A 23,870-nucleotide genomic window follows, 5' to 3' on the forward strand; every position below is an offset into this window, starting at 1 on the left:
ATGATGTCCCCACAGTACATTCCCCCCACACACAGTATAGTACATTCCTTGCATACATAGTATGTCATTCCCACAGTGATTTTCCTGAATGCATATTTTGATGCCTTTGCAGTATATTCACTACACAATTTTTCTTTGCAATGTTTACTGTATGGGTTAAATAGTCTTAAGGGGGCTTTACACGCTGCAACATCGCTAATGCGGAGTCGTTGGGGTCACGGAATTTGTGATGCACATCCGGCCGCATTAGCGATGCCGTTGCGTGTGACACCGATAAGCGATTTTGCATCGTTGCAAAAACGTGCAAAATCGCTAATCGGCGACATGGGGGTCCATTTTTAAAAATCGTTACTGCAGCAGTAACGAAGTTGTTCCTCGTTCCTGCGGCAGCACACATCGCTGCATGTGACGCCGCAGGAATGAGGAAGCTCCCCTTACCTGCCTCCCGGCTGCTATGCGGAAGGAAGGAGGTGGGCGGGATGTTACGTCCCGCTCATCTCCGCCCCTCCGCTGCTATTGGGCGGCGGTTCAGTGACGTCGCTGTGACGCCGCACGGACCGCCCCCTTAGAAAGGAGGCGGTTCGCCGGTCACAGCGACGTCGCCGGACAGGTAAGTATGTGTGACGGGTCTGGGCAATGTTGTGCGGCACGGGCAGCGATTTGCCCGTGTCGCGCAACAGATGGCGGCGGGTACCCACACTAGCGATATCGGGACCGATATAGCAGTGTGTAAAGTAGCCTTTAGAGTTTGATAAAGTAATGCATCATTTCTAAATTCAACCCTGTCTGTAGAATAAAGCCAACATAAAAGGGGTTAAAAAATTATATAAGAGCTGAGGTGGCAAAATCATAACATCAAGGAACACACTAAAATTACAGTCAGGTTACTGAGGCAATGTATCACGGGTAAATAAGACTAGAGAACTGAAGCAAGACCCCCTTCACACACCATGTCTCCGGTACGTGGGACATCCTGTGAGGGTTTTTTTTGCAGTGTTGGGCCCAATGGACTCATCCTGGAGGGACAACTTTGAGTAGATAACAGTCTGTTTTGTTTGACTTCTCTGGTTTGTTTTTTTTCATTCTCTTTTGTATCCTCTGTGTTGTGATTGTGTAGATTATGGTTGCTGTATGTCCCAAGTAAAACAGTTTATTCTCCCAAAACATTCTGCTGAAAGCTAAAATCTGCTACATTACTCTCCATGATGGTAAACCATAGTCATACATCAGATAAAATCTCCAATAATTGCGTTATATGTGATTTCTTATTATACCAGCTTATCTTATTTCCATTTAGGTTCCTCCAATATCAGATACTAATAATCGACTTAAATAATTTTCCTTACCCGTTTAGGATGGATAGGGAACGGAACAAGATGGCAGAGAGGATATTACACCTCACCCTAGAGATCCTCTTCCGGCTTACTGGAGAGGTGAGAGATTCTGATGACGTCACATTATATCATTCTTATCTATGGGAATAACAGATGGACAGGACTGGAGAGGTGAGGACTCTGGAAATGTCTGTAGTGAGATTTCTTACTGTGTCTCTCCATAACCAGGATTACACAGTAGTGAAGAAGACCTCTAGTGAGCGCTGTCAGGCCCCTGTGTCTGAGGGATGGGGAAGACCCCTGAGCCCAATCACGGGGCCTCCACTTCACCCCCCGATACATGAGGACATCAATGACCAGAAGATCCTAGAACTCACCTACAAGATGATTGAGCTGCTGACTGGAGAGGTGACACTGCTGGGAATGCTGGGACATTATACAGTAACGCTATGAAGGGATCGGGGTGACGGTATCATTGTATGTGTCAGGTTCCTATAAGGTGTCAGGACGTCACCGTCTATTTCTCCATGGAGGAGTGGGAGTATTTAGAAGAACACAAAGATCAGTACAAGGACATCATAATGGAGGTTCCCCAGCCCATCACATCACCAGGTAATAGACAGGACTAAATACACACGGCCTATAATTATCTGTATGTAAGGAATGAATTCAGTCCCTGTATGTGTCTCCAGTTCTATCCAGTAAGAGGACAACACCAGAGAGATGTCCCCGTCCTCTTCTCCCACAGGACTGTAAACAAGAAGATCCCGATGTTCCTCAGGATCATCAGGTAGATGGAGAGAAGGTGCCATGAAATCTCCCTATGATGTGTAGACGGCTGTGAAGGTCTTGTGCTCAGTCTTGTTTTATCCTCCAGCATTATATGTGTTATACTTGTGTAATGAGAGCGGTGGAGATGGCAGGATTAGAGCTGATCATAGATGGGACTTCTCCATCTGTCTGTGACTTTTACAATATTTGTTTCAGGGTGAAGATCTGACCCATATTAATACTACAGAGACATATGTGAGGGGTGACGAGTGGAATAAAGAGGAGATTCCTACAGATGACTACCCAGGTGAGTAGTGACCACTAAATGTAGAAAAGATAAAATTTTTCTTATTGTTATCAACATATTAAATACGCATATAATTCAACATTGACGGCAGCAAGCGTAGATGGAATGAATGACTTATTATGCAATGTCAAAATGGAAAGTTAGAACATGGGACTCCAACTCAATACAAAGAAGACAAAGATATTGACTACTGCCAGATATGACCGAGAAAAATTTGAGATGGACAATGATGAAATGGAAGTTTTAAACTTAAACCTACTCGGATCAATGATCATTTAAGATGCAGTGACAACACAAAGTTAGTAGGAGAATAGCTATCAACAGTGAAATGACTGTACAAGGTCCTCAAATCGAATAACATTTCACTGGTGACCAAGGCACAGCTTCTACATAGTCTGGTCATTTCTGTAGTAGCATATGAGTTCAAAACCTAGACGATAAAGGAACAAGACAGAAGAATCAATTCCTTTGAAATGTGGTAATAGAGAAGGATGTTATCAATACCATGGATCGTAAGAGGGAAAAAAACCAACAATATTTGAACAAATCAACCCAGGCAAGTCACTTGAAATAGGATCTACGACTTGGCTACTTTGGACACATCATACAAAGAGAGCAGTCAGTGGAGAATATAATGGGTGGAGGAAGAGAAGAAACAAGGCGAAAAGAAAACCAGCAACTTGATGGCTTGGTACAATCAAGATAACAGCAGAGAAGACCCTGTGGACCTATATAGGCTTGCAGAAGATCGATCTTCCTACAGATTGTTCATACATTAAGTCGCCATAGCTCGAGATCGAGCTGAAGGCTGTTAAAATAAATAATAACAGTATTTAAAATAAATAAATAAATAAAACCACAAGTGGAGGGCTGCTCATGCTTAAATAAAAAGGGCAGTCCAAGATTGGTGATAGGCACTCCTATACACAATCTGTAAGGTTTAGAGTTAAGGCTACTTTACACACTGCGATATCGGTCCCGATATCGCTAATGTGGGTACCCGCCCCTATCTGTTGCGCGACACGGGCATATCGCTGCCCGTGCCGCACAACATCGCCCACAGCCGTCACACATACTTACCTGTCCGGCGACGTCGCTGTGACCGGCGAACCGCCTCCTTTCTAAGGGGCGGTCCGTGCGGCGTCACAGCGACGTCACTGAAACGTCACTGAACCGCCGCCCAATAGCAGCGGAGGGGCGGAGATGAGCGGGACGTAACATCCCGCCCACCTCCTTCCTTCCGCATAGCGGCCGGGAGGCAGGTAAGGGGAGCTTCCTCGTTCCTGCGGCGTCACACGCAGCGATGTGTGCTGCCGCAGGAACGAGGAACAACCTCGTTACTGCTGCAGTAACGAGATTTGAGAATGGACCCCCGTGTCGCCGATTAGTGATTTTGCATGTTTTTGCAACGATGCAAAATCGCTTATCGGTGTCACACGCAACGGCATCGCTAATGCGGCCGGATGTGCGTCACGAATTCCGTGACCCCAACGACTCCGCATTAGCGATGTCGTAGCGTGTAAAGCCCGCTTTATCACACAACTTTCAATACCTGTTCTGGTTTTTATACCGTTTTTTTGTTAACCTGCCTCTTCCTTCCTACTCTTACACCCATCCATCTTTTAACTTTCTGGACAAGTTTTGCTGTGCATAGCCAAACCTATTCACAGTTTTGGATGTTCTTTGTTACTTAATTTGTTTGGACAGAAAAAAGGTCGTTTTACTAGAGATGAGCAGTTCGATTCGCAAAGGATCAAGTTCAACTCGAATTTTCCAAAATTTGTGGTTTTACATGAAATTGAACATTTTCAGATTCTATTTGTGGTTCACATAAAAAAATCTCTCTATCTCTATCTCATCTCCAGTATTAAAATTTGTGCAAAGGTATTCATCGCAAATTAAATTTTTGGGGAAAATTCAGTGAATTTTAATTTCAAAAGATTCACTCATCTATAGGCATTACCGTGTACCAGCAACGTTATAACTTATCAATATAATTTCAAGGCGATATTACAAAAAATTAATAAACTCTGTTTATTTCTTGGCAGATGACGGCACCAATACCTCAGAAGAACATCTATTATCCTTAGATTGTAACACAGATGATCTTGTCACACTGGATAATACATATGAAGAGCATGCCTTTATCTCAGATATACCATCAGCCCTCCACATCAAAGATCTTTCTCCTGATCCTTTCCAACAGGTCCTATGTCCTGATTCATCACAGACTGATAAACAAAATAAAAGTCACAAAAGGGATTTGGAACATGGAACAGCCCGGATAGGGGAGAAGCCATTTGTATGTTTAGAATGTGGGAAACGTTTTACTGCTAAATGGAGTCTTGTTACACATCAGAGAACCCACACAGGTGAGAAGCCATATTCATGTCCACAATGTGGGAAATGTTTTACACAGAAATCACATCTTGTTGAGCATCAAAAGTCTCACACAGGTTTGAAGCCATTTTCATGTACTGAATGTCAGAAATATTTTACTAAAAAAGCACATCTTGTTACACATCAGAAAACTCACACAGGGGAGAAGCCATTTTCATGCCCAGAATGTGAGAAATGTTTCACTCGAAAATCAAATCTAGCCAACCATCAAAAAACTCACTCTGGTGAGAAGCCATTTTTGTGTTCTGAATGTGGGAAATGTTTTAGTCATAAATCAGACCTAGTTAGACATCAGAGAATTCACACAGGGGAGAAGCCATACTCCTGTTCAGAATGTGGGAAGTGTTTTAATCAGAAATCAATTCTCATTGATCATAAAAAAACTCATACAGGGGAGAAGCCATATTCATGTTCAGAATGTGAGAAATGTTTTAATCAGAAATCAGATCTGGTTAGACATAGGAGAATTCACACGGGGGAGAAGCCATTTCCATGCTCTGATTGTGGGAAATGTTTTATAGATAAATCAAGTCTGGTTAAACATGAGAGAATTCACACAGAAGTGAAGCTATTTACATGCCCAGAATGTGGTGATTGTTTTACCTGGAAATCAACTCTTCTTGAACATCTAAAAACTCACACAGGGGAGAAGTCATTTTCTTCTTCTGAATGTGAGAAATGTGGTTCTGAAAAGTTAAGTTATACCCATCTAAATCACACAGGTCAAAAGCTGTTTTCATACTCTGAATGTAGAAAATGTTTTTCGCTTAAATATTTTTATTGATCATATTAATAAAATAACTGTGGGATATTTGGTTTTGCCGTCAATACATAAGGAGTTTGCTATACATTTTCCAAGTCAATGTGAATATCTAAAAAAAAAAATCAAACATCTATAGATGAAACCAAAAGTTTCCATCCACTATCTAAAAAGACACATCTGCATGTTTTTCTCACTATCTGGCATAAAATCAGAATAAACCTTTCCTGTTTTAGGTCAAAGGGGAACTAATATTATTTATATTTGCGAAATGCCAGAATAATGAGAGAGAGAGAATGTTTTCAGGAATTTTTATTACTTTCTGCAAAGTCAAAACTTTACATACACAAGAGAACTATGCCTTTAAACAATATGGGACAGCCCATATGATGATGTCATGTCTTTGGAAGCTTCTGATAGGTTTATTGAAAACATCTGAGTTAATTAGAGACATACCTGTGTATGTATTGTAATCCACACCTGAAAGACACTGCTTGTTTGTGTAGCATCATGGGAAAGTGACAAGAAATCACCAATATCTGATGAAGAGGATTGTGGACTTGCACAAGTCTGGTTCATCCTTGGGTGCAAATTGCAGATGCCTGAAGGTGCCTTGGTAATTTGTACAAACAATTTTATGCAACTACAAACAAGATGGAAATATCCAGCCATTATACCGCTCAGGAAGGAGATGGGTACTGTATACCAGAGATAAACGTGCTTTGGTCAGACATGTGCATATCAACCCAAGAACAAAAGCAAAAGACCTTGTGAAGATGCTGTCAGAAGTTGGTAAGATTCTATTATTATTCACAGTGAAATGAGTACTATATCAACATGGGCTGAAAGGCCACTCTGCCCGAAAGAAGCCATTACTCCAAAAGAATCATAAAAAGCCAGATTAATGTTTGCAAATGCACACAGGAACAAAGACCTTAATTTTTGGGAGACCTGTCCTGTTGTCTGAGGAAACTAAAATTAAACTGTTTGACCATAATGACCATTGTTACGTTTGGAGTTAAAAGGGAGAAGCGTTGAAGCCTAAGATCACCATCCCAACTGTGAAACACGGGGGCGACAGTATCATGCTGTGGGGTTGTTTTGCTGCAGGAGGGACTAGTGCACTTCACAAAATAGCATCATGAAGAAAAAAGATTATGTGGCAATACTGAAGCAACATCTCAAGACATCAACCAGGAATTTAAAGCTTGGGCAGAAATGGGTCTTCCAAATGGACAATGACCCAAAGCATACTGCCAAACTGGTTACAAAGTGGCTTAACCCCATAACGACGGCCTAACGTCTCAAGACGTCGGAAAAACAGGGTACTTGTTCTGCACCGACGCTTTGAGACGTCATGCCAAAAAAAGCTTGTAGCACCCCCCAGCGACGGAAAATCTCTGGGGTTTCAGCTACCGGGGCTAGCTGAGACCCTGGAGATCATGATTCAGGCCGTTTTTTCCGGTCCCCGCTCACGTGATCACCGGTATACACCATATACCGATGATCACGTTACAATAAATGACAGTGACAGTAAAAAATGATTTATCTTCCACCTGGCATGATCAAACATGTCAGCTGGGAGATAAATCTCCTCCCCGGTCCCATCCGGTGTCCTGGTGTCGCCAAAGTGCCCCCCCTCCATAATCCAAGACGACAATGCGCACACCGGTGCGCACAGCAGCGCGCCGCCCGCATTCACCCTCTCCCTCTGATTTCTGTCGCATGTGCCAGGACACATGTGACAGAAAACTCCTCCCCAGGCCCTGCCAGGTCACCCCCTATACCTCCCCGGTGTCTCCCGGTGTCCCCCGTACCTTAGCCTTGGCGATCCCCGTGATCCCTCCTCTTCTTCTGTAGCGCTGGTCACATGTGCAGAGCAGCTGACAGCCAGCTTCCTGTGTTCAGAGAGCTGCACGGACTCTGCTTCTGTGTCCCGGGGAGAGTGGGTGCAAATTCTTTGCACCCACTCTCCTCACATGGAGGGTCTGCACTCCTAGAAAATGGGGATACATTCCCTGAATGTGCCCCCATATTCTAGAAGGTCCAGAATCGTCGTGGGACTTCCAAAATGGATTACAGGGGACCCGATTTTTTTCTCTTTTCAATAAATTGGTGAAAGAGGGAATTGTTGTGAATGTCAGTTATGGTTTTGCAGCTGTGAGGCTCCCTCTTGTGGCCAGGAATGGTTTGGTCAGAGACCAGGTATGTTGAGCAATGGGTGTTTCCATTGCTAACTCTCTTCCTATTTAAACCCTGGTCTGATAGCAGGCTATGCCGGATGTCAGTTGTTCTTTGTACACCAGCCTGCTTCATCTTGCTCCAGACCACATCTACCCCAGATAAGTGCTTGGCTCTTTATTTGTTGTTTGGTTCTTTTTGCTCTTATCTGAGTTTGTCATTTGCTGTGGTTGTTTTCAGTTTATTTGCATGCAGGGATCTTCCCTGTCAGTTGCTTAGCTGGCAAGCTCCCTGCAGCTATGTTTGGAGTATTGCTCCTATTAGTCCATGTGTTTGTTGCTTCTTGAATTTATAATGATTCCTGCTTTCTGTTCATTGGTATGACAAGAGCGCCTGGTATAGGACGGAGTTCAGATCTAGTGATCTGAGGGCTTTTTGTACTATCAGGTTTTTTGATTATTTCAGGGTTTTTCTCTGGCCACCATCAGTCTCTTTCCTATCCTGTCCTGTTTAGTCAGTAGGGCCTCACCTTTTGCTAATCCTATCATCTATCTGTGTATTGTGTTTTCCTATATCACCGCAGTCTTTGAATGTGGGGGGCTTGCTATTCTTTATCTATTTTTTGAGGCAGAGAGTTATTCATCTTTCCTTCCTTTAGGATAGCTAGTTCTCCGGCTGAGTTCGCGGTGCACAGGATGTTAGTTTACCCCTCGGCTACTTCTAGTGTTGATGGTTAGTAAGGGGATGGCGGCAAGATTAGTTGCCAATGCTCTTGTCACCTTTTACCAATGATTTATGGTGGTCTTCCATGGTTCCGGATCATAACAGGGAATGTTTTGGGGAGTGTTTTTTCAAATAATTTTTTTTTTTGTTGTAATTTTTTTTCTTAATACTGTCAATTAGTTATGTCGGGTATCTGATAGACGCCGTGATATAACTAACTGCTGGGCTTGATGTCAGGTGACATTACACATCTGGTATCAACCCCATATATTACCCCGTTTGCCACCGCACCAGGGCAACGGGATGAGTTGGGGCAAAGCGCCAGGATTGGCGCATCTAATAGGCGTGCTATTTTTAGGCTGGGAAGAGTCCAATAACCATGGCTCTTCCCACCCTGAGAATACCAGACCCCAGCTGTCAGCTTCACCTTGGCTGGTGATCTAATTTGGGGGGGACCCCACGTTTGTTTGTTTCTTTTTAAAAAAAAAAAACAGTCTGGGGAGCCCTCCAAATTGATCACCAGCCAAGGTGAAGCTGTCAGCTGTGGTTTGCAGGCTACTGCAGGTCTGCTTTACCCTAGCTGGCTATCAAATATAGGGGGGACCCCACATCGTTTATTTTAATTATTATTTTCTTGGGGGGCTAAATACAAGGGTAGGCACCCTTTAGTGCCACATGAAAGGCACTAAAGGGCGCCAGCTTAGAATATGCAGGGGGTGGGACGTTATATTTGTTTGACATCTATCCATTCATCCATTGTAGCATTTTAAGCTGTGCGCTCACGATCAGGGTTTGCAGCGCTTTGGGCGCAGAGTGTTTTCCGTGTGTCCATAACGCTGCATTGTGCAGTAGAAGCACAGTGGAAGGATTTTTACAAATCCCATGCCCGTTGTGCTTCTGTGGCGCCCTGGACAAGCCAGGTCGTCACAGAACAACACCAACACACCCCACACTCCCGGTCAGGCACACCGAAGTCGGACAAAAACCCTTGTTGCCTCCCTCCAGGGGCTGATGTTCACACCAGGGGGTGGGCCAGGCAGTTGGTCCCGCCCACCGAGGAGTTCACAGTCCTGGAGGCAGGAAAAGAGGGAGTTGAGTTTTGGAAGTGAAAGTGAGAGGAAGGGAAGTGGTAGAGGAGTAGACAGAAGTGGTCCGGGTGTGTGGCCCGGACGGATCAGCAAGGTTGGCAGACGGTGGTGACAGTCTGCAGGAGAGGCCTACCGGAGCGGTACGCAAAGAGAAGCCAGCACCATCCGGCAGGGGCTTACGGACCCCGGCAAGGCTAGGAGTCGCCGTGAATTGTCAAATCCGTTAGCAAAGGGAACCTCCTGGGTTTCCCAGCAGCCAAGTCCCGACAGAAGGCAACAGTCCAACCGAGAGAGGGAAACACAGTCACCGCCAAGGCTAAAGTTCCCAGGGCCAGAGCCTGCGGGCAAAAAGGGCTCTTTCAGCAACCTTCAAGCTGGGGAGCGGGTTACCGGTGGGAACCCATCGGAACCGTACACACTACACAGGTGCAGGGAAAGGCAGTCACCATCAACCTGGCGAGAGGAGAAACACCGCAGCCGTCTGTGGGACCCGTCCATCCAGCCATTTGTTTTACCGGAGACTCTGTGTACATCATTGGATGAGTGAGTACCACCGTGCCGTGCGGCACAGCGCTGCCCCCGCGACCCTGCACCTCACCAGGCCCTGTAACCCGCCTGCCATCCATCCCTACCCCATCACCGGGCCTCGGGGCAACTAACCCCCTACCCACGGAGGGGAGAACTAACATCCAGGCTGCTCCCTGTCATCGCTCCCGGGATCCCCATCCAGAGCAGCAGTGGTGTCACCAATCTCACCACAACCATGGGTGGCGTCACGGACAATATCAAATCCCCACAATCAATCCCCACCCTTTTCACTTACGGGCGAGGAACGCCGCTCGAGTCCCCGGGATCCGGCCCACCGCTCGAGCCACCACCGAGCAGCAGCCGCAGCAGCGGCCGGACCCGAGCAGTGGGAGAGCGCAGCGTCCTCTCCTCCACCCGCGACAACTTGGCGTCATGAACAGGATCTTACCGCTCTGCCGTCTGGTAGAGGTGCGCCTTGTGACCGCCGGAGGTGTCCGGCCAAAAAATTTGAGAAGCCGCCATTTTGGGCGCGAAAAATTCCCGCTCGAGCGTCTCCTCGAGCAGTGGAGGCACGAAGGCCAAAACCCCGCCCCTGTAGAGGAGGAGCCGGAAAGAGACTAAGGGGGACTGATGGCGTCTGGCCGCATGTAGCCCGCGGCTATAAAAGCAGGGACGCCAGGACCCTGCGGCCATCTTGTTGCTGGTTCCTGGAAGAGGCCGCCAGAGCCATGTTCATGCCGTCCCGCAGCACCGTAGCCCCCGCGCCTGGAACCGCGGCGTGGGTGGAGATCCGGACCGCCCAGCTCCAACAACGGCTGCAGGTCAAGATGCAGCTCCTCCTGGAGGAGTGGGAGGCCGACATGGCGGAGGTTGTGGCAACCGTGCGGAGACGCGAGGAAGAGGGAGCTTCGGAAGGGAGGGTGAGTGACCCACGCCCCTGTGCCCCTAGTGGGTCGGTCATCGCGGCCAAGGGACCCGGTCCACACCCACTCGCTCAGCTACCTCCCCCGCTACCCGTATTGGCCACCGCGCCCACGCCACTAGGCCCGCTACCACCGCAACCGGTAGCGGTACCCCGCACGTCCGCCCAGGCGGACCGGCCTGCAGCCGGAGCCCGCGACCGATCGGAACTGCTTCCATGGAAGGTGCCAAAGCCTGAACCGGAGGCATCTGCGGAGACTTCCCCCGAACCGGAGCCGACAAGCCGCTCCGTGCAGGAGACCCGGTGGAAGAGGACCCCTGTGCCCATCCCCCACACCTCGGCTGAGGTTGCGCCGGGTTGCTGGTGCAGGGCAGCACCCCAGGCCAAGTCACCGCGGGACCTTCCACCCAGATTGCCAGTGGTGGGCAGTGTCCAGAAGGTCTCGCGGGGCCCGACCCGTGCACCATCCGGCAGGGGCTTACGGACCCCGGTAAGGCTAGGAGTCGCCGTGAATTTGTCAAATCCGTTAGCGAAGGGAACCTCCTGGGTTTCCCAGCAGCCAAGTCCCGACAGAAGGCAACAGTCCAACCGAGAGAGGGAAACACAGTCACCGCCAAGGCTAAAGTTCCCAGGGCCAGAGCCTGCGGGCAAAAAGGGCTCCTTCAGCAACCTTCAAGCTGGGGAGCGGGTTACCGGTGGGAACCCATCAGAACCGTACACATTACACAGGTGCAGGGAAAGGCAGTCACCATCAACCTGCCGGGAGGAGAAACACCGCAGCCGTCTGTGGGACCCGTCCATCCAGCCGTTTGTTTTACCGGAGACTCTGTGTACATCATTGGATGAGTGAGTACCACCGTGCCGTGCGGCACAGCGCTGCCCCCGCGACCCTGCACCTCACCAGGCCCTGTAACCCGCCTGCCATCCATCCCTACCCCATCACCGGGCCCCGGGGCAACCAACCCCCTACCCACGGAGGGGAGAACTAACATCCAGGCTGCTGCCTGTCATCGCTCTCGGGATCCCCGTCCAGAGCAGCGGTGGTGTCACCAGTCTCACCACAACCGTGGGTGGCGTCACGGACAATATCAAATCCCCACAATCAATCCCCACCCTTTTCACTCACGGGCGAGGAACGCCGCTCGAGTCCCCGGGATCCGGCCCACCGCTCGAGCCACCACCGAGCAGCAGCCGCAGCAGCGGCCGGACCCGAGCAGTTGGAGAGCGCAGCGTCCCCTCCTCCGCCCACGGCATTTCTTTTCTCCGCAGCATAAACCGACCTGTGGTGCAGCTTTCCAAGCCTCAGCAAGTCAATTTATGCTGTGGATACAAGAGTGCTCTCTGCATGTAAAATATAGCTAAATTCCACAGCAGTCTGAACCCAAATCGTGGGCATGGGCAGCTGCGTTCCCCCGTGGACAACACTCACTCTGCAGGAAGGCTGACACTGTGTACTAGACGACGTGTCTCTGGATAATGGCCACATAGTATAAAAGTGAGAAATTTGTTGCTACAGCAACATTTTTGTGAAGTACCTGTGGATTCAAAATGCTTACTATACTCCTGAATAAAATCCTTGAGGGGTCCAGTTTCAAAAATGGGGTCACTTGTGGGGGGGTTTCTGCTGTACAAGTACCAAAGGGGCCCTGCAAATGTGACGTGGTGCCCGCAATTTATTTCAACTTTTCCAAAATTCAAATGGTGCTCCTTCCATTCCAAGCCCTCCCATTTATCCAAACAGAGGTTTTTGGCCACATGTGGGGTATCCCTGCGCTCATAAGACATTGGATAACAACCTGTGGGGTCCACTTTTTGTTGTTGCCTCTTGAAAAAGTAAGAAATTTGATGCTAAAGCAACATTTTTGTGGAAAAAAATGAACATTTTCAATATGGCGACCTAAGCTTATCAAATTCTGTGAAGTACTCGTGGATTCAAAATGCTCACTATAAACCTAGATAAAAGCCTTGAGGTGTCTTGCTTCCAGAATGGGGTCACTTGTGGGGGACCTCCACTGTTTAGGCACCTTAGGGGCTTTCCAAATGCGACACAGCGTCCGCTAATGATTACAGCCAATTGTGCAGTCAAATGGCGCTCCTTTCCTTCCGAGCCCTGCTTTGCTCCCAAACAGTTGATTTCCATCACACATAAGGTATCAGCATACACAGAAGAAATCGCATAATAAATTTTATGCTGAATTTTTTCCTTTTAGACTTGTAAAAAAAAAAGCTACCTGGTTGAAGTAACAATTTTGTGGTAAAAATGTATTTTTTTTATTTTTACAGCTCAACATTATAAACTTCTGTGAAGCACCTGAGGGTTCAGGGTATTCACCAAACATCTAGATAAATTCCTTGAGGGGTCTATTTTCTAAAATGGGGCCACATGTTGGGGAGCTTCACTGTTTAGGCACCTCAGGGGCTCTCCTAATGCAACATGGCGTCCGCTATTGATTCCAGCCAATTTTGCAGTCAAATGGCACTCCTTCCCTTCCTATCCCTGCCGTGTGCCCAAACAGTTGATTTCGACCACATATAAGGTATCGCCAAACTCAGGAGAAATTGCACAATAAATTTATGGTGATTTTTTTCCTGTTACCCTTGTGAAAAAAAGCTACCTGGTTGAAGTAACAATTTTGTGGTAAAATATTATTTTTTTATTTTCATGGCTTAACGTTATAAAATTCTGTGAAGCACCTGGGGGTTCAGGGTACTCACCAAACATCTAGTTAAATTCCTTGAGGGGCCTAGCTTCCAAAATGGGGTCACTTGTGGTGGGTTTCTGCTGTTTAGGTACCTTAGGGGACCTCCAAATACGACATGGTGCCCACAATCTTTTTCAGTCAAATTTCCTTTCAAAAATTAAAATATTGCTCCTTCCGTTCCAAGCCCCCCCATTTGTCCAAACAAAAGTTTCAGACCACATGTGAGGTATCACCGCGCTCATAAGAAAGTGGGTAACAAACATTGATGTCACATTTTTGGAATTACCTCTTGAAAAAGTGAGTAAATAGATGCTAAAGCAACATTTTTGAGAACATTATTAAAATTCTCAATATGACAACGTAACGTTATCAAAATCTTTGAAGTACCTGTGGGTCCAAAATGCTCACGATACCCCTAGATAGAAGTCTTGAGGGGTCTAGTTTCCAAAATGGTGTCACTTTTGAGGGGTTTCTTCTGTTTAGGTACCTTAGCGGACCTGTAAATGCAACATGGTGCCTACAATCTATTTCAGCCAAATTTGCTTTCCAAAATTCAAATATTGCTCGTTCTGTTCCGAGCCCTCCCATTTCTCCAAACAGAGGTTTCTGACCACATGTGGGGTATCGGCGCGTTCATAAGAAAGTGGGTAACAAGTTTTGGTGTCTATTTTGTTGTGTTATTTCTTCTAAAAGTGAATAAATTTGGGTTAGAGCAACATTTTTAGGTAAAATTTTATTTTTTGCTTTTTTTCATTCCACATTGCTTTTGTTCATGTGAAGCACCTGAAGGGTTAATAAACTTTTTGAATGTGGTTTTGAGTACTTTGGGGGGGGGGGTGCAGTTTTTTAGAATGGTGTCACTTTTGGGTAATTTCTGTCATCTAGGCCTATCAAAGTCACTTCAAATATGATGTGGTCCCTAAAAAGATGGTTTTGTAAATTTTGATGTAAAAATGAGAAATCGCTGATAAACTTTGAACTCTTCTAACTTCCTAACAAAAATAAATTTTGTTTCCGAAATTGTGCTGATGTAAAGTAGACAAGTGGGAAATGTTATTTATTAACTATCACAGAACTCTCTGGTTTAACGGTAAAAAAATTCAAAAGTTGAAAATTGCTAAATTTTCAAAATTTTTGCCAAAATTCAATTTTTTTCATAAACGCAAAAAATATTGTCCTAAATTTGGTACTAACATGAAGTCCAATATGTAATGAAAAAACAGTCTCAGAATCAATGGGATCTGTTGAAGCATTCCAGAGCTATAACCTAGTGACACTGGTCAGAATTGCAAACTTTGGTCTGGTCATTAAGGTGAAAATTAGCTCCGTCACTAAGGGGTTAAGGATGACAAAGTTTTGGAGTGGCCATCATAAAACCCTGATCTTAATCCTATTGAAAATTTATGGGAAAGCGGCGACCTACAAACATGGCTCAGCTTCACCAGGTCTGTCAGGAGGAATGTAACAAAAGAATATATCCGGCACACCACTATGCAAAAGAGGAATCTTGGAATTGGTTTGAAAAAAACATGGATTTATTGTGTATGTACAGGAAAGTCCGTCCAACGTTTCGATCCAAAAGGATCTTTCACAGGGACAATGGGACTAGTGTGAAAAAAACAACAAAAAACATACATAGAATTAAAAAACAGAAACAAAATGTCATCAGTGGTACACTGTAATGATTATATTACAGACATCATGAAAACAGCAGATACTGCAGTGACAAAGATAACAATATGTATATGTAAATCCATAGATTTCATAGGCACCAACTGATGAAGCATGTAGATCTCCATTAAGACATAAAATAAATAACAATCTGTTGAAACGTGAAAGAATTCGTTAGACAAGTGACCATACATAAAAATAAGACACGTACCCTGAGGTATACAAGGGTTGTCAACTCCTATCAGTGCAGGAGGCCATCAAAGTGTACCAGAAGGATGCAAAAGCGGTCTATGAAAAAGGTAGATGAGGAAATGAGATGATGGTTTGAATGAAAAAAGGTCTGATTACGCAAGTCAAACAGGAGAGAGGGAACCTACCTCAGTGTTTCTATAAAGTGATATAGTGCTAAGGGAGTGTCCAACAAGAACGTGCCGTGGTCTTGTGTATAGAAGGGAAAAATCCTAAAGGGGATACATAGGAAAAAAGAGAGAGAGAAGTGAGGGGTAATCTTATGGTCCTACTTATAAAAACAGTTCTTTTTTACAGAGGTCTTTTGTATAAAAGTGTAATGGGGCATATAAGTATCAACCTACCGGATCAATGGAACCAAAAATGTTAGTTACACAATGTCGGATGGGGAAACCGATCATGCCACTGACTGGGTCACATTAGTGTAATTCCTTTATATAACGTGATCTGTATAGGCAATAAGATGTACAATGTGAATAACAAAGGAGGAAGAAAGAAGCAGAAGAGAACAAGGTAAGAGGGTGAACGTACCGGAGAAGGGGGAACCTTGCTGGTAAATAGGGCATTAATATTAAACGTGGAGTGGCACAATGACGGTCACTAAGATGAGAACAAATAATAGGTAGTATATGTTACATGACCCTATATCTCAATAAATATTAGTGACAGGAACAATTGAGAGTACGTAATTCTCCTGTACCTGTAAAATGCGTATCACTGGGTATATGGCTGGTTTGTAGGTAATGGCTTTTGTTGGAAAGACATATACCAGTTCCCTACAGAGGAGGGATCCAATTTGTCTGAGGGGAATTCCCTTACAGCAAGCAGAGCAGGAATGCTGGATTAAGGAGGAAGAAAAGGGGGGAGAGAGACCTGTAATTACTATACACTTATCCCACTGGTGCATATAGAACAGAGAGAAGTGTAAAGCAGAAATAGTATACCTTCCAGAGAGGAGGAATGGCAGTGCTGCCGGCTGAGAATGGGTAAACGGAAGCCTGCAACTAAGGTAATGTAATTATGATTAGCAGGCAAACAAGCATGAAAAGATAAGCATAAAGATAAGAAAAAGGAGAAATAGGCACCCCATGTGGTGTCATTGTTACTGTACCTGCGTTGGTGGGAAGGTGGATCTCCAGTGATGGCGTCAGCACTGTATGTGTGTCTCAGAGGGATCTTTATACACCTCTGCATTAGGACGCTGCGTCCACTTCCTGTATCGGAGTGGAACGCAGCGTGGAGTGTGGAGCGCACGCCTGCGCATGCGCATTGGTCTCGTAACCCGCGCATGCGCAGAACGAATGTAATCAAGTGACCAACATCCTCTCCAAGGTAACAGTCCCAGTTTCCTTTCTAACAGTACCATCAGAGGAATTGCGCGGGCGGGACTATGAAAGAGAGCTGAGGAAACAAACAGCTCTAGAGCTCCATTGCGGTACCCTTGCGGAATACCACAAAGCCCAAAGAATCCCCAGAGGCCTACGAGTTTCTTTACGCCCTACGGTTTTTTCCGATAACCCAGAATACTGTACAAAATACGAAAGTATTCTAAATAAGTGTTCAATGGACATTATTGTTCTCACCATAGAATATCTCCAAAAAGAAATCACCGAATTAACGCCCAAGATTCACTCCATAGAAGATCAACTTTCCAATACCCTATCTACCACAGAATGGGATAAGCTGAAATTGAAGACAAGGGAAACAATCGCAGGATTTCAGAAAACTCTGCAAGAAAGGAAAAGACTGAAGTTTATACGAGACCAAGAAGACTACGCCAAGGATCGGGTCTACCGCTGGCGTTTTATGGACTTTAACTCTACGCGTCGTCCCAACTATAACAGATATTCAGCCTCTTCCAGCTCCGATAGCGAGTCCTATTCTTCCAATTCTTCTCGTTTTTTAGATACACGGCAGCACCCAGGCGGAAGACAAGGAGGAGTAAGAGGAAGGCCAAACCCATCCTATCGCATACAAACGAGATCCCAGGTAGGACCAATTTAGTCTATAATATTTCCTCCCACAATTTAACACTCTCTGAATCTCAAGTGTTACAGAAAGGCTTATCGTTCTGCCCTACCCCAGCGTTCAACTCATTTCAGTTAGATCAAGAGATGAGACGCTTTTTCAGGACTTTGAGACTCAAGGCCCATTTCGCAGCCCAGGATGACCTTAGTTCACGCACCAGAGAGGATGACAACTCTGGCACCCTATCTTTACGTGACCTTGACCTAAGGCTAACTAGCACTTTCAATCCTCCCAAAACTTACCACCCGGTCGAGACTTATATCTCACTGGTCACTCATGATATTGATAAAACACTTAGAAGTATTGAGAGTGGTGAGTACAAAGTTAAACATAACACAACAGTTGAGGAAAAAAGGGCGATTCATGATCTCAAAAACAATAAACAAATTGTAATTAAACCTGCTGACAAAGGAGGCTCCATTGTAGTACTTGACAAGACCTACTATCTAGCCGAGATACATAGACAATTGGGAGATAGTTCCACATACCTGCCCATCTCCCGTGACCCCACGCCTCAGATCCAGAATCTGATTAAGGACAAAATCGATTACCACTTACACCTTGGTACAATTGACACTAAATTGGCAGAGTTCCTTATAAAACCTAATCCTGTCACACCTGTCTTCTACATCCTACCAAAAATCCACAAGAATCTCCAGTCTCCCCCAGGGCGACCGATAGTGGCTTCTACAGAGTCAATTCTCTCACCCCTTGCAATTACCATTGATAAGATCCTTACGCCTCTCATACCCAGAATTCCGTCATATTTAAAAGACACTTCTGATTTCCTGACACAAGTGACACAACTGGGCATGCTTCCACCCGACTGTTTACTCGTCACGTTTGATGTAAACAGTTTATATACGAGCATCGAGCACAGTGATGGTATTCGTGCCGTAGACTGGTTTCTGGATTTACATAAGACATTAACACCGTCACAACAGTCTTTCTGTATGGACCTGTTACACCTTGTCCTGGGTCACAATTACTTTCTGTTTGAAGACCAATTTTATTTACAGCAAAGGGGTACAGCCATGGGATCAAACATGGCACCACCGTACGCCAATATCTACATGGCGCACTTCGAGGCGGTACACGTTTATGACCATCCCCGGTGGGTACAACACACCTTAATGTGGAAAAGATATATAGACGACATATTTGTCGTCTGGCGTGGCAATCTAGAGTCCCTGAATGAATTTTATCATGACATTAATTCCTATAGACCAGGGCTCACGTTCACGATCCACAGTGACCCAACACAAATTAATTTCTTGGACACCATGGTTCTGTTATCTTCCAACGGCATAATCAGCACAGATCTTTTTGTGAAGCCAACAGACAGAAATAGTCTTCTGCATTTCTCAAGCTGCCACCCTTCCCACACTAAGAAGGCATTACCATTCTCCCAATTTAAGAGAATTGAGCGTATTGTCTCTGATCCTGTACAGCGCCAAACCCGACTGCAAGAAATGGGAGACAAGTTTGCCTCCAGAGGCTACCCTAGTGAAATTGCTCACAACTATACACAGAAACCACGAGCTAGACAGGACAACAACCCACGTGTCACATGTGTCCAAACATACCATCCGTTCTCATCTCTCTTCAAAGGCATAATTTCCAAGCATTGGTCCCTCCTTCAAACAGCTTACCCCTCGATCACTGAATTTTCAAGTTTACCTCTTTTCTGTCACAAAAGACCTAAGAATTTGAGGGACAACCTTGTTAAAGCTGACATAGGGTCTTCACAGGCAGAGTTACGGCAGACCTTTCTCGGGACTCCGAAAGTTGGAAATTTTCCATGCTTACATTGCTTTCAATGTAATAACCTCACTCGGGGCAGTATGTTTACACATCCACATACAGGCAAAACTTATCCCATCAGAGGTTTTTTTACATGTGACTCGTCCTTTGTCATTTACTTGATCAAATGTCCTTGCGGTCTCGGATATGTTGGGGAAACCACCCAACATATCCGAGACCGGATTAGTAAGCATAAGTCCACTATACGGTGTCAACAAATTTTATTACCCATTCCACATCATTTTGTGACACATAAACATACAGTGGCCCAACTCAGATTCCAGGTCATTGAACATGTTCCTCCAATACGTAGAGGTGGTGATAGAATTAAGAAACTTAAGGAAAGGGAGTCTTTTTGGATCTATACTCTGGGTACGTTGGAACCTAAGGGCCTCAACCGGGAATACGAGGTACAGGCTTGAGTTCGGTACCCCATCAGTATATACCATGTCCTTCCAACACGCAAGCAGTCTCCCTTTGATACATCTCTCATTACATTTGTTTACGAGTTTGCATGCATATTTTTTTGTCTGATTACCCTGTCTGATTATGGTTTTGCTTACCTTCCAGGTTCCCCTAGCCACGTGAACTCCCCGATGCACTCCATCACGTTCCACTTCTCACCACAGTAATCACGTACCTCACTTCCCATCTGTCAGCACTATATAGGTTTGTATTAGGAACACACCTGATCTTGTCCTTTTATCTATCCAATAGTATCTGTTAGCATGTATGTTGTTTATATGTTGCTATTTCGCTGCCCTCACTCTTTTATATAAATCACTCTTATATGTAAATCACCATCTACCACCACTACACAGCCATACCACCACTGCACAGCTTACAGCACATATTAACATTCTCCCCAGACGCGTTATGTCACTCACACAACCCCCTCTCTCCTTAGTTCATATATATTCCTTCCCGCTTTCCTGTTTCTTTTTGCCTCTTTTTCCTCCTCTTTTTCCTCCTCTCTCTCCTTCCTCTTCTTCATTTTCCCTCTGTAAATCACATTCAGTATGCCCCCTCATGTGTCCCTACACATATCTTACATTTGCATAATTATATGACCCTTTTGATCCTTATCATAAACACATAGCATAACGTCCACATATGCCCCAGGCGCTAATCGCGCATAGTATCTATTCATTTCCGCATGGTAGCCAATAACAAGCACTTAACATACCATCACAACGCCACACCTCCTTCATCTAGAGATAAACACTGTTTTACATTCGTTCTGCGCATGCGCGGGTTACGAGACCAATGCGCATGCGCAGGCGTGCGCTCCACACTCCACGCTGCGTTCCACTCCGATACAGGAAGTGGACGCAGCGTCCTAATGCAGAGGTGTATAAAGATCCCTCTGAGACACACATACAGTGCTGACGCCATCACTGGAGATCCACCTTCCCACCAACGCAGGTACAGTAACAATGACACCACATGGGGTGCCTATTTCTCCTTTTTCTTATCTTTATGCTTATCTTTTCATGCTTGTTTGCCTGCTAATCATAATTACATTACCTTAGTTGCAGGCTTCCGTTTACCCATTCTCAGCCGGCAGCACTGCCATTCCTCCTCTCTGGAAGGTATACTATTTCTGCTTTACACTTCTCTCTGTTCTATATGCACCAGTGGGATAAGTGTATAGTAATTACAGGTCTCTCTCCCCCCTTTTCTTCCTCCTTAATCCAGCATTCCTGCTCTGCTTGCTGTAAGGGAATTCCCCTCAGACAAATTGGATCCCTCCTCTGTAGGGAACTGGTATATGTCTTTCCAACAAAAGCCATTACCTACAAACCAGCCATATACCCAGTGATACGCATTTTACAGGTACAGGAGAATTACGTACTCTCAATTGTTCCTGTCACTAATATTTATTGAGATATAGGGTCATGTAACATATACTACCTATTATTTGTTCTCATCTTAGTGACCGTCATTGTGCCACTCCACGTTTAATATTAATGCCCTATTTACCAGCAAGGTTCCCCCTTCTCCGGTACGTTCACCCTCTTACCTTGTTCTCTTCTGCTTCTTTCTTCCTCCTTTGTTATTCACATTGTACATCTTATTGCCTATACAGATCACGTTATATAAAGGAATTACACTAATGTGACCCAGTCAGTGGCATGATCGGTTTCCCCATCCGACATTGTGTAACTAACATTTTTGGTTCCATTGATCCGGTAGGTTGATACTTATATGCCCCATTACACTTTTATACAAAAGACCTCTGTAAAAAAGAACTGTTTTTATAAGTAGGACCATAAGATTACCCCTCACTTCTCTCTCTCTTTTTTCCTATGTATCCCCTTTAGGATTTTTCCCTTCTATACACAAGACCACGGCACGTTCTTGTTGGACACTCCCTTAGCACTATATCACTTTATAGAAACACTGAGGTAGGTTCCCTCTCTCCTGTTTGACTTGCGTAATCAGACCTTTTTTCATTCAAACCATCATCTCATTTCCTCATCTACCTTTTTCATAGACCGCTTTTGCATCCTTCTGGTACACTTTGATGGCCTCCTGCACTGATAGGAGTTGACAACCCTTGTATACCTCAGGGTACGTGTCTTATTTTTATGTATGGTCACTTGTCTAACGAATTCTTTCATGTTTCAACAGATGGTTATTTATTTTATGTCTTAATGGAGATCTACATGCTTCATCAGTTGGTGCCTATGAAATCTATGGATTTACATATACATATTGTTATCTTTGTCACTGCAGTATCTGCTGTTTTCATGATGTCTGTAATATAATCATTACAGTGTACCACTGATGACATTTTGTTTCTGTTTTTTAATTCTATGTATGTTTTTTGTTGTTTTTTTCACACTAGTCCCATTGTCCCTGTGAAAGATCCTTTTGGATCGAAACGTTGGACGGACTTTCCTGTACATACACAATAAATCCATGTTTTTTTCAAACCAATTCCAAGATTCCTCTTTTGCATAGTGGTGTGCCGGATATATTCTTTTGTTATATTGGACTTATTATTCCAGAGCACCCCCACGTTGAGTGAGCCAGGTCTATCTCTATATTATGTCAGGAGGAATGGGCCCAATTTCCTACAAACTATTGTGAGAAGCTTATGGAAGGAGATTCAAAACATTTTCCCCAAGTCATACAGTATAAGGTCAATGCTACCAAATACTAATAACATGGAGGGAAACTTCACTGTGCAGAAAGGAATAGAAATGCCTGAAAACATTCTCTCTCTCTCTCATTATTCTGGCATTTGGCAAATAGAAATAGTTTTGGTTCCTAATTGATCTAAAATGGGAAAGATTTATTCTGATTTCATGTCAGATAGTGAGAAAAACCTGCAGATGTGTCTGTATATAGAGCGGAGGGAAAAACCTGCAGATGTGTCTGTATAGAGAGCGGAGGGAAAAACCTGCAGATGTGTCTATTTAGATAGAATGTAAACTTCTGGTTTCAACTGTAGCTGCACACTGTTTATGTGTGCTGTGTTTGGATGTGATGAAAATAAAATGTTCTACTACAATTGGGACACCAAAAGGGTTAAGCTCCATAGATGCCAATATTGTAAAGTTTGTCTGATGTCAGAACGCCAACTTCAAACAGACTTGGCACTATCCAATCCAACCAGGAGGTCTCAGAGAAGACCAGACCTTCATCCTTTCATCCCTATGCAACGGACATACCTCGGGGCCCCCTGTGTTGCATCCACAGAGTAGATGCTGGTAGAGGGAACGAGCTTGAGGCAAGAATAATAAAACTAGTCACAAGACCAAAAATCCCTTTAAAACCAAAAAAGTTAATTAAACATTAAAAACTGTCTGCTTAGTCAAAAAACAATACATATTCACCAAAAATGATGTTGTGCTCCATGAACACACAGATACCCGTTTTTGGTGGGAGTCAATAGGTAGTGATATCACAAATGTGCGACCACAGGATTGTGATGGGTCTGATTCAAGAAGGGGAACAGAAATTTCCTGTCCCTACTTTCAGGCTACCTATCAGAGGAGATTTAGCATCCCACATTTCTTGGTGCCCCTACTCCACCGCGACTCTCCCTTGAATATCCCTCCCTACCAGTGTAATAGAGTATCAGCCACCAAAGATCAATCTATAAAGTGCTTAATTAATGTGACCTGTAATGGACATAATAATGTGATCAAATTTGTTAACCAAAATCTGAGAGGTACTTAGCTGACACAGTCCTCCCAGTAATCCGGAAGCGTTTATCCCCTGCCCAACTGATGTCCGGGGGTTCATCAGGGGATGTAATTCAATTAAAAAAGCAAGGCATATGTAATGAGTAAAAATAAGTATCCCACAGTCCTGATAAAGAAGCTGTAAACAAGCTTATATGGAGACCCAGCAATACAAAAACAATACCTGAAACATGGACCTATGCAAAT

The 23,870-nt window shown here is 44.8% G+C and overlaps 1 protein-coding gene and 1 long non-coding RNA gene across 2 annotated transcripts; both read left to right on the top strand.

Moving 5' to 3' along the window:
* Positions 1 to 1,569: 1,569 nt before the first annotated feature.
* LOC142312374 (uncharacterized) lies at positions 1,570 to 5,615 on the top strand. Its single transcript, XM_075351314.1, has 4 exons — positions 1,570 to 1,946; positions 2,027 to 2,124; positions 2,322 to 2,412; positions 4,461 to 5,615. The coding sequence occupies exons 1-4, from the start codon at positions 1,814 to 1,816 to the stop codon at positions 5,594 to 5,596; spliced, it is 1,458 nt and encodes a 485-aa protein (XP_075207429.1). The 5' UTR covers positions 1,570 to 1,813; the 3' UTR covers positions 5,597 to 5,615.
* Positions 5,616 to 20,998: 15,383 nt separating this feature from the next.
* On the top strand, positions 20,999 to 21,473 carry LOC142312406 (uncharacterized). The gene is made up of 3 exons (XR_012754374.1): positions 20,999 to 21,059; positions 21,166 to 21,303; positions 21,404 to 21,473. It is a non-coding gene; the product is annotated as an uncharacterized LOC142312406 (long non-coding RNA).
* The last annotated feature ends 2,397 nt before the right edge of the window (positions 21,474 to 23,870 follow it).

The sequence above is a fragment of the Anomaloglossus baeobatrachus genome, chromosome 5 (assembly GCF_048569485.1).
Source record: "Anomaloglossus baeobatrachus isolate aAnoBae1 chromosome 5, aAnoBae1.hap1, whole genome shotgun sequence".
In the NCBI taxonomy this organism is placed as follows: Eukaryota; Metazoa; Chordata; class Amphibia; order Anura; family Aromobatidae; genus Anomaloglossus; species Anomaloglossus baeobatrachus.

Excerpts from the sequence above, each read along its gene's own strand:
- LOC142312374 (XM_075351314.1), top strand. The coding sequence starts at position 1,814 with ATGTGTCAGGTTCCTATAAGGTGTCAGGACGTCACCGTCTATTTCTCC. Across the intron at positions 1,947-2,026 it reads CCAGCCCATCACATCACCAG|TTCTATCCAGTAAGAGGACA; the intron begins GTAATAGACAGG and ends ATGTGTCTCCAG. Across the intron at positions 2,125-2,321 it reads ATGTTCCTCAGGATCATCAG|GGTGAAGATCTGACCCATAT; the intron begins GTAGATGGAGAG and ends TATTTGTTTCAG.